The sequence below is a fragment of the Galeopterus variegatus genome, unplaced genomic scaffold (assembly GCF_000696425.1).
Source record: "Galeopterus variegatus unplaced genomic scaffold, G_variegatus-3.0.2 Scaffold8416, whole genome shotgun sequence".
NCBI classification, from domain to species: Eukaryota; Metazoa; Chordata; class Mammalia; order Dermoptera; family Cynocephalidae; genus Galeopterus; species Galeopterus variegatus.
Genome location: NW_007734527.1, coordinates 2,993 through 13,805, shown reverse-complemented (window position 1 = coordinate 13,805; position 10,813 = coordinate 2,993). Strand labels below are relative to the sequence as shown.

The 10,813-nt window shown below is 42.6% G+C and overlaps 1 protein-coding gene across 1 annotated transcript in view; it reads right to left on the bottom strand.

Moving 5' to 3' along the window:
• AGXT2 (alanine--glyoxylate aminotransferase 2) overlaps positions 1-10,813 on the bottom strand; it is a 33,968-nt gene that overhangs the window by 20,767 nt on the left and 2,388 nt on the right. Inside the window, exons 2-6 of the mRNA XM_008592865.1 lie at positions 10,317-10,501; positions 6,847-6,970; positions 5,254-5,348; positions 3,029-3,122; positions 2,303-2,396 (exon numbers count right to left, since the gene is read on the bottom strand). Of these exons, the coding sequence (XP_008591087.1) occupies positions 2,303-2,396; positions 3,029-3,122; positions 5,254-5,348; positions 6,847-6,970; positions 10,317-10,501 (592 nt within the window). The remainder of the gene's footprint in view (positions 1-2,302; positions 2,397-3,028; positions 3,123-5,253; positions 5,349-6,846; positions 6,971-10,316; positions 10,502-10,813) is intronic.

The following is a 10,813-nucleotide window of genomic DNA, read 5'->3' as shown; positions in this document are numbered from 1 at the left end:
GGACCGGCAACGGGATCGCAACCCTCAGTGTTGCTCCCGCGCCTCGCTCAGCCAGTGAGCGGGAACCGGTCTGTATGTGGGATCCGAACCCTCGGGCAGTAGCGCCGCCGCGCTTCCCAAGCAGCGCACTTCTCCAGTGCACCACCAGGCCGGCCCAGAACAACAATTTTTAAGGGAAACAAAACCTGTCTTCTAAAAGAAGAACGGCATGATCAGTAGGTTCGGGGCATTGCAGGGCAGTGGGTGATGAGACGTGAATTTCATCAAGATTACATCTGAAATTCAGGGCCTGAAATAAACTCCTGGAAAGAAAGAATCCTGGGGGTGGGGAGGAAGGTGGATGGAGTAAGATAATAAACATCTATGTTAGGCTCATAAGATGGCCCCAGCCCATGCTGAGAGTGGTGACATGATTCTGAGGCGGAAAAAATCCCTACTATGGTTGGCATGTGTATGTGCCCAGTGAACAAACCCAAAGAAGAACTGAGAACTGGAACCTTCTGTACTTGAAGTGCTTTACGTGCTGGGATGCGGTTGTAAACATGTATGAATACACTGGTTTTACAACAAAGACCAAACACTTCTCAGGTCCTAAAGGCACTGGAGGAGGCTGGAGTCACTCTTTGTATTCCAATCCTGTTTAAGGATATGAAACCAGTCTTGTCTCTAGAAGATATGAGTTAAGAAAAAAAACTGACTTCAGGTATGCCAAAGACAACAGTTAGGAGAAGCAGAAATGTCTGTCTGTCACTATCATTTAGCCTCCAGATGCCACTAGAGAGATGACCATGGGGTTATGGTATTTTCAAGTTAGCCTGAGGTAGAGGAGAAGGCCTCATAGGGAGGGGATGCAGAGCCTACGGAGAGAGAGGGACGCAGCGTGCTTCTGTCCACTGGACTGTGCTGGTGGTTTGCAGTCAGACCGAGGTCTGTGGGGTGCATCAGAGTGACTTCAGTTCTTGATGCTGTACAGATGTGCTACACAGACATGGCTTTACTTGGCATTGCTATTGTCTGCCTTGGTCTCATGAAGCGCTGTGATGGGGGTGCAGGGCAGGTGTTGTTATCTCTGTTTTACAAATGAGAAAACTGAAGCAAAAGGTGGAGTTTTGCTCATAGCTGAGCAATGGCAGGGCTGGGAGTGGAATCCAGATCTCTCGGCTCCATGCACCTCCTTAATCCTGGCCAGCAGAACGGGAACCGTTTTTCAGCTTGGGTTTGTCTTGACAGGACACCAGTATGAATGAGGTTGGTCATAGGACAGGTATTGGGAGCATGGGCTTTGCAGTCAGAAGGCCTGGGATCCGATCCCAGCTCTCCTACCTCCTACGTGTGCACCTTGGTTTCCTCATCTTTATAATGGAGAGTTTGAATTATAGCTTTAAACTTCCTTCTGGTTTTAAATTCTGTGACCAGTGACGTCTTGTCCTGTTCCAGTGCTCACTCTTTCATCTTCCCCGCTCCGTGTTGCTATTATTTCATCTGAATTAATGTTCTTCCTTTCAGAGCTGATTTGTAAGACTTCCATTTTGCATTCTTCCTCTCAGCCCAGTGACTCATACTATTATTCCATTAAAGATATTTCGGCTGGAGCATTTAGTTCCTTCCTGCTGGGCAGCTATTCAAAAGGTCCTATATTCTGCTGACAAATCTAAGGCGGGTCTTGCTGATTAGCAAAGAACAGATGTTGTTTCTATGCCTCCTCTCCCTCATGTTAAAAATAGGGAAAGAATGCAAATAAAAATGCAACTGATATATAGTCTCCTTGTGAAATTGCGTTTAAAACTTGCGCAAGAGATGCTGGCAGCCTTCAGGAATGTCATTACAATTTGACAGATGCTTTCATTTTGGCTGGCATTCTGAGTCCCTGGAGAACTTCTTGACTGGAGTTTTGAGATTCCCAAAAGTATTCTTTTTCCTCCTCTCTTCTTCCATTGGGGATTGGTAAATAATCTCACCCAACTTGTTTTCTTTTAAAATTGATACCACAGCTATTGCTAATAGAGTGAATAGAGCTCCTTCAAATAAGTACTAGGTGAGAGTCTGTGTTTTTAGCTTAGCTCAGATTGCAAGAGACACTTTTTCTACATGGTCAAATGGACGCTCTGATAGTAAGGTGACAGCAGGCATGAGAAGTGCTGATTCAGTGAGGGGTAACTTGGTTACTCTCTAATTTTGCTTCCTTTGGCTCTTTCCTTCCCTGTTTTTCCACATTTAGTTGTTCACTCAGGGATGGTTTGCCTTGTTCTAAGCTCCTTCCCCCTCCTGACCCTCTGCTGTCCCCCACGCCCAGCAGTTGGACCTGGTGCACAGCTGCATTGCCTAATGGTTTGCACTGGAGAATCTCGACAGTGGCTTCCTCCCCAAGGGCCACGGAAAACATCTGGGCACATTGTCTGCAAATGACAAGAGAAGGAGTTTGGCAAAACACAAACACAAGACAGCCTATTCGAGGGAGCACGTGGTAGCAATCCAGGCAAGGGGGCTTCTTAATTTGATTTTGAGATTCCTCCCTCACTTCCCACACACTTAACATGAAAACCTAATGTTCTGCTTAAGAGATAATTTTTTCTTAGAAATCAGTTATGTGGGCACTCTACAAAGGAAAGTAATTTCAAGGTTAGCCTGGAAACAACTTGCATGAGGGTCTGGTGGATAGGGGCTTCTGAAAGAATAAGAATGATTAGATATCTGATTCTAACGCTGGAAAGGTAGGTGCAGCAAGTGAACACAGAAGGTGAGTGCAGAAATGACTCCACAGAACTTCTGTGCAAGGTTTTCAGAGCCTTCTAGTTTACTTGATTTTATTTAAAAGCAAAATAAAATTTAAGATCCTGTCATTAATTATTACTCAGACTCTGAAGGCCTTTCTAAGAAACATTTCCCCCAAATGGTCTCCAATTAAGTCGAATTGAGCCCCCGATTAATGACAGGCTTTACATTAGCTTCTAATCTTAATATCAGGAAAATCTGATCCATTATTCCACAGCAGTCTTTAGAGGAATAAGACAAAAATCTCAAAACTTACTGATTGGCAACCCATCCCACTGGGGAGTTCCATCCTGAAGGTCCCTACGTTTGTTAAGCCAAGTGTGTAAGGACTGCTTCCGTGGTAGGCTCCTCTGCAGAGAAATAGAGTGGTAGGATGGGATTAAGTTCATTTTTCTTTGATTACTGGCCTGTGGACCACTGAGTAGGACAAAAGAGAAAAATCTATGAAGGGCTATGGAGGTGAAATAGAGCCATTAACATTCAACGCTGAACATTTCTAAGAACTCTTCTAAGCCTATGTCACAGGCGAATGTATTTATCTTTTCTACCGGTACCATAGATTTGAAATTTTGAAAGAAAATTTGGAGACCATCTGGCCAAGAACTCTGACCTTAGGACCTGCTCTACGCTGTTACTCTAAAGTAATGAAAAAGTAAATTTAAAAAAAAGTAAATTAGAAAAGTAAAGTAATTAAGTAGTCTTTTAGCAACATGCTAGAAATTATAGGTTCAACAAGTACTAGTCTTCAAAGTAGTCACCTTGGGGAGCCAAATACCTTTTTCTGTGATGTAGCTATTGCCCAACACCTTTTTTCAGTCATATCGTTAGTGTGTCTGTGTATTTCACAAGAGTTTGGCTACACAGAATTATGAATGAAATTAATTCCACAAAATTGTATTTTTAAAAATGCTTAAAATGGCAATCCTTACATTATATATATTTTATCACAATGAAAAAATGAAAAAAAAAAGAGTTTGGAAGAAATTACCAATAAAGTTTTATGAACTAGAATTTACATTGTGGAAACATTTTGATTACAGAGTCATGTATTTTATATAGATTGACTATATACATTGAAATTTATATTCTCTCTATATTTTTATGTTCATTAAGTGAACTATATTTTAAAATATTTTGTCCATTTAATCTGCATTTTCTAATATATTTTGCCCAACATCTTTAGGGACTTCTCTTTAAGTGCCTTATAAGCCACCTTATTCAGCATATAAGAAACACAGGTTTGATTTTGTTTCTTTCAAACCTGAACCAGTCATATTTAGTATAAATCATCTTCATTGCCAGTCTTGATTTAAATGAGTTTTGGCAATTCTCCAAATCAAACTCACCCGTAAACAAGGATTTAGAACTATTAAGACTACTCAAAAGAATAGCTATAGGGCCAGCCACCTAGCTCAGTTGGTTAGAGCACAGCCTTGTAACAGCAAGGTCACAGGTTCAGATCCCTGTATCAGCCAACCACCAAAAAACAATAAAAAGACACATTAGTTGAACCCCAGTAGAACCATAAGTGCTTCAAAATAGATCAATACTTATCTGGAAATGCATACTTGGGAATGTTATTCAGGTAAAACATCAATCACAGTTCTTTATCGCCATTTTTCTTTGCTAGCAAATGTTTCCTTATGTCTGTAATAACTGCAGGCTCATTTTATATGGAATGTGCATTGGACGTGCTGGTAAGGATAAAAGAAAATCTCCTTTTCAATTTAGACAGAACCGATGGCCAGACAGGTTTAAAAATGGGACTACTTCTTCATTTTACCAACTTTTATTATGTTACTCCTATTTTTTACATAAACCTTGTAAGAATCTGTTTAAATGTGTTGTATAAAATTACCCAAAGTTGGCAACTCTGAACAAAATTCTTTGTTTTCTATTATTTTTAATGCTAATATAGCCATCGGGGTCTATAATTAACGTATTAAATTACTGATTCTCAAAAGTCACCTAAAGGAGCGGATATATACATAGTTACGTATGTATCCTCTGAGCCCGAGGAGAATAAAAGGTGAAAAACCAGTGCAGCTGGAACTATGAGATAAGTCCAGGGCTTCTTATCATGAGAAGAAATTAAAACGGGCACAGTGTCACGCAGTAGAGCCTTGATCTTCTGTGTGTGGACAGTTCTTTACCGCTTGGTCTACGTTGTAGTCCATACCACATCTTCAGAGTTAAAAACCTGTCATGTGGCCTTCTCTTTAATTCCACAGGAGGATCTATGACACAATGAGGACTCAAGCTGCTTGTAACCCCTCCAGGGACCCCTTTCTTGGGTCAAGCCAATTTGGATGAAGTTATCCAGTCTTAAAATTCATTTGATTGATAATGCCCTAAAACTTAAAATTAGAAAAATGCCCCTGGGGAAAACCCCCACCCCCTCCATGCTACAATTTAAAGACACACATTTAGTATTGGGGAAAGTCAGTGTGACTGGAGTTGACTCTTCCAGGATGTGATCACCTGAAGGAAATGATGTCTGTATGACTTGAGTGTGCTCTCGCCATCAGCATGGCCAGGTCGTTGGCTTCTGAGCCGCTGTTTGTCATGAAAATGACCTAGAGGGAAGAGAAAGACACATGGCCTCATGCTTTAATTTATTTCTTTATTACCCAATTTATTCAAAATTGCTAGAGACCATGTGTCCAACCTCTGATTATTAAGGAGAGTTCCCTACAGACCAGCTTGGGTTATCTAGCATTCCCATCACTTAATTACTATACCAGTATTAATTCTGCAGCCCTTCACTGAGCGCCTGCTACATGCTAGACATACAAAAATGGCAAGAGATTTGTCCAGCTGTGAAACATTCTGGGTTTTCATTGGCTTTATAGGGGTACTTCAAAAAGTTTGTGGAAAAATAGAATTGAAAGATAATGCAAATCTACCAGTGAACTTTTTTTTTTTTTTCCTTTTTGTCTTTTTTCGTGTCCGGCAATGGATCGCAACCCTCAGTGCTGCATCCGCACCTCACTCAGCCAGTGAGCAGGAACTGGTCTGTATGTGGGATCCGAACCCTCGGCGGGAGCACCGCTGCGCTCCCAAGTGGCGCACTGTAGCAGTGCGCCACCGGGCCGGCCCTACCAGTGAACTTTTTGATGTTCCCTCAGATTTGATGCTCTGCAAAATGCTGAGATGGGGAGGTTGGTTGAGGGCACACAGGGGTTAGTGGCCGAGTGGATCTGAAGATCGACCCTCTTGGCTCCTGATCCTAACCCACCCCACCTGATTCAGGAGGCTTGGAACGAGGCAGGCCCTGTGACCCTGCAACCCCGCAACCCCGGAGGGTGTCCCAGCCTTTCTGTGTTGTGTGCATGTGTGAATGCTGAGAAAACAAACAAATGAACAAAAATGCAGCTCAGTCTGCACACAAGGATGCGGACAACTGCTCTCCCATGAACATCTGGGACTGAAGTTAGGTTGGGGCTATTCTGAGTTTCTTCATCTATCTAGATAGTATAGATAATCAAGTAAAATAATGATAGCTAATACCAGGTACTGGGCACCATTGTAAGTATTTCATACATGTTAACTAATTTCCTGTCTAAATGCAAATCTCAGCCAACATTTTAACATCTCAATTCAGTTTAAACATTCAGTTATTTCAGATGCAGGAAAGTATCTCATGGAGCAAAAATATCTAAGTGCATTTAAGCCCAAATGAACCTAATGGCATTTATAAAAAATGGCTCCACTCTTTGCAAATAAAGAAATGCAAATAATTTGGCAGAGGGGCTGTGGAGCAAGGAGATGAAGCCCTCCTGAGGACACAGATGAGAACATCAGGAGGACTGGGGTTCTTGGTGAGTGGCTTCTGCAAAGATATGGGGAGGAGCACAACCAGGGAGGGGAAGAGGCTCAGAGGTGATGCAAGTGAGCATTGGCTTGTGTCACCAGTGAGGTCTTTCTTCTACGTGACTGCTTTCAGATGTAGCTATCAGCTCACCATTAAGATGTTCAATGCACAGACCAAATTCCCTGCCTATATTTCCGATTCCTAGGGCAGCTCCCCTGGGATCGTGAGACTCCTGTTCCTTTGAGCTGGGGGCATCCTACCTTAAGAGGCTCAGGAAGAAGTGCTGAAAGCTTCTCTGCATATTCATGGATTGGAGGGTGGAAGAAGACAGAACTTGTGTGCCACAGGCGGCTGAGCTGCTTTTGTGCCACTGCGTTTACCTTTCTGGATGAACAGGAGAGCAGAGTTACCCACACTGCCAGGGCACGTCCCTCCAACCCTCACACTGGCTACTGGACTCAAACATGCTGCTTTTCCTCAAAGAGTTTCAAGAGGCAGATTTCATCCACAGTTGAGAAAAAAATTCTCTGACCACTAGAGGTGTTCAGCGATGGGATGTGTTGCCTCCACAGATAATGAATTCCTCTCCAAGAGAAGTGTTCAAAAGGAGACTCAGTGCTTGTCTGCGAGGGATTTTAGAAAAGAAATTCTTAGTTCAGGAGGGGATTTGGGCTTAGAATTTCTTCTCACTGTGTTTTCTGATTGATAATCATCCTTTGAACAGTTTGAAAAACAGAAATGACTACATGTCAGCCTGCGCATCTTCCCATTTCATTTCTCTAAAGAACTATAACTCCATGAAGCACATGAACAAAAACCAACAGTTTCTTCTTCAGAGGAGATTCCAATATCTGGGTCCAAGCAGTGGTCAGTATTGATGAACATTTTGTAGCTATGAAACCACATTCTTGGAAGGATCAGGCCAACTTTACAGGAACAGAAGGTTCATCTTGAGGGACAGTAGGAACTAGGGGTAGATAGATACGTGGGACCTGACTAGAAAGGCCTTGAAAAGACAGGCCAAGGTGTTTGAACTTGGTCTAAAGGACAGCAATTGCTAAAGTTTGTTACACACCAATTCTGTTCGTTATTAATATCTTCTACACCAAAAAAAAAAATCAGTTTGGTGGGTATATAATTTTGAGAAATACCAGATCAAACAGAGTCTAAAGGACAGCAATTGCTAAAGTTTGTTACACACCAATTCTGTTCGTTATTAATATCTTTTACACCAAAAAAAAAAAAATCAGTTTGGTGGGTATATAATTTTGAGAAATACCAGATCAAACAGATTTTTTTTTTTACTGCAGGATTTGTTAGTACCTTTAATAGGCTAATGTGCACTGTTCCTCTCCAGGAGGGAGATATAGTTTAAAGTGTTTCTCAAACTTATTTTCTCACAGGAACTTTTCCCCTGGAAATGCTCCTGTGATTGGGGTTCCATGACTTTTATGTTAGAAAGTTGTAAATTATCAGTAAACTCTTAAAAAGAAGAGACACTCGACAAGCATTGTTTGGTAAAATAAATGTGAGGGCTACGTGAAGGGCTAATGCAGAGAGGAAGACTAGTAATGCAGAGGCCAGCTAGGTGGTCAAGGTGGCCTTCCAGGTACGTGAGGAGAAGGGCTCCTACAAGACTGGTGTTAGTGGGAGGTGGTGGAAAAGGGGCTCGTAGGAAAGGCATTGCAGTGGAGGGAAAACTGGCCCTTGGCATCAGGTTGGCTATGGGGAATCAAAGATGACGTCAACATTCTTGCCTGGAATGCTGGGGATCCCCTAGGATTAGTTGAGAAATACAACCAGTTGTCTAGTTTCCCAGCTCTTAGTAGAGGACTTTCCCAGGCTAGGTGGTTCATAAGTGCTCCCTGAATAAATGAATAAGTGAATAGAAACAGTTTTGTGGAGATGATGCATTTAGTCTTAGAAATGTTGAATTTGAGCTGATGGTGGAACATCACAGGGCAGGGGGAAATACAGGGCTCTGAATGCCCACACTGGGTTAATTATTAGAGTTATTATTGTAGCTTGGTGAGGGCCCAAGGCTGAAGATATAGAGTTGAGTTATGCTGTTGAAATGTAGTAACTAAATGAACAGGGGTGAGAAGATGGGGTGGGACCAGTTATATGGTGGGAAATAATCAGAGAGGAAGGGAGTAAAGAGAGAAGAGCAGAGGGCAAAGGAATAAGCCGGGGACACCTGAGTTAGGGGGTCAGATGGAGCTCAGGGGAAGCACAAAAGTCGTGAAAGCCACTAAGAGGGGTCAAATAACAGGGACAGTGTCAAATGTTACTGGGAGCATTCAATAAGAATGTTTAAAATTGTTCTCTACTCCACTTTTCTCTACTTCTTTCATGCATGTTCATTGTATATTTTAAATTTGCATCTGAAACTTATTTTGGATGCTCTTTGGGACCTTGCATGGGACCAGTGCCTGTTAAAGAAGGAGGAGGAAGCAATGGGAGGAGAAGGTGAGAGCTGGGCTCAGAGGCACAACCCACCCCTTAGCTCTTGACAGCTGCTCGAGGGAGGGAGACCCTCTGCTTCCTGCTTTGACAAAAGGCCTTGCTATGGGTTAATGTGTCCCCCAAAGGTTCATCTATTGGAAACTTAATCCCCACTGTAATAGTGCTAAGAGGGTGGGAAATTCTATTATGGTGGTTGAAAAGTGGGGCCTTGAAGAGGTGATTAGATTGTGAGGACTGTGCCCTCGTGAATGGATTGATTCATTCATAGAGTAGTAAGTTGGTGGTTTAATGGGTGGTCATGGGTGTGGTTCTGGTGGCTTTAAAAGGAGAGCAAGTGAGGAGGTTAGCTCTCTCTTGCTCAGCCATTTACCACGTGACATCCTGATCACCACAAGACCCCATAGAGAGCTCCCACCAGAACAAGACCCTCACCAGATGTGCTCCCTGGACTGTGGACTTCCCACAATCTGAACTGTAAGAAGTAAATTTTATTTCTTTATAAATTACCCAGTTTCAGGTATTTTGTTATATGCAACAGAAATGGACTAATACAGGCCCAAACCTATTCAACTTATTTTAGACTTGCTCCTTTATTTTTTTTTCCCACTTACTGTGAGTTTTATTGGTCATATTATTAAAGGCAGGACAGAGTAGATATTAAAATGAGATGGCTTCATGGAAACTAAAAGGACCACACGAGAACACGCAAAGGGCATTTGTGTGGGTGAATTGATGATCCATGCTGTGGACAATCTCAAGAGAATTGATCCATACATTTCCAAGTGAATTTCCAGCTAGGATTACATCTGTCTCCGATTCGTTCTTTCCTCATCCATCTCTCAGAATCCATGAAGAAGATCCCCCGGCTGGAAGTTATTTCTCATCTCTCATCATCCCCCACCACACACCTGTCCCTGGGTTTCCTGAGACCCGCCTGCCTTTTCCTTCCTTTCTGCCTTTTCCTCAGTGCATTCCTCTCTTTAGAAAGCTGTTACTAGACAAACACACACAGCAACACTGCCATCACATGGCACATGCCACTCTGCATGGGCAATGACAGTGACAAAAGCTAGCACTGTCAAGAAAAGAGAAAGTGCAGCGTCCAGATTTTTAACCCGGGAAGTAGCGAGGAGTATGTCACCCACAATCTGTAGGAGACATTTTTTAACCAGGGTAAGCAAGTGAAGGGTTCTGAGTCACTAACATGATTATTTTCGCTATATTTTTCTGGAGTGGAAAATCTCCGGATTTTAAGGATACTTACGGGTGGCAATGACCAACACTGACAGTGACAATCCCGGAAAAGAAATCCAGGTATCTGTTTCCTTCAGAATCAAACAGCCACTGCATGTGCCCCTGGTGGAGAAGCAAGGGCTCCTGGAAGTACGCCGTCACCACTGGAGAAAGGTGTTGCTTGTGGATCTGCAGGACGCGGTTGTAGGTAAGGGACTGTGGATAGACAAGACTTACAATCTCTCTTTTCTTTATCTGCACATTTCCTACCAGATCAACAGCGGTCAATGTCAGTGCCATCTTCCCAGTGAACTGACAGAAGGTGGCTGCACACAGGTGGGTGTGTTTGCCCAGTGTCCTTGTAAGAAATCAAAGCCCTTCCTCTCAAGTAGGTGAGATTAGTTTTTGTGGCCTTTCAATCCCTTTCTAGATCAAACATGAAGAAGCGGGCTGGAATTTCACCTCTCTATGAAAAGTCTTGGTTTTGAGTTGATTTCAGCTATGAAAAAAAAAAAAAAGAACTTTGGA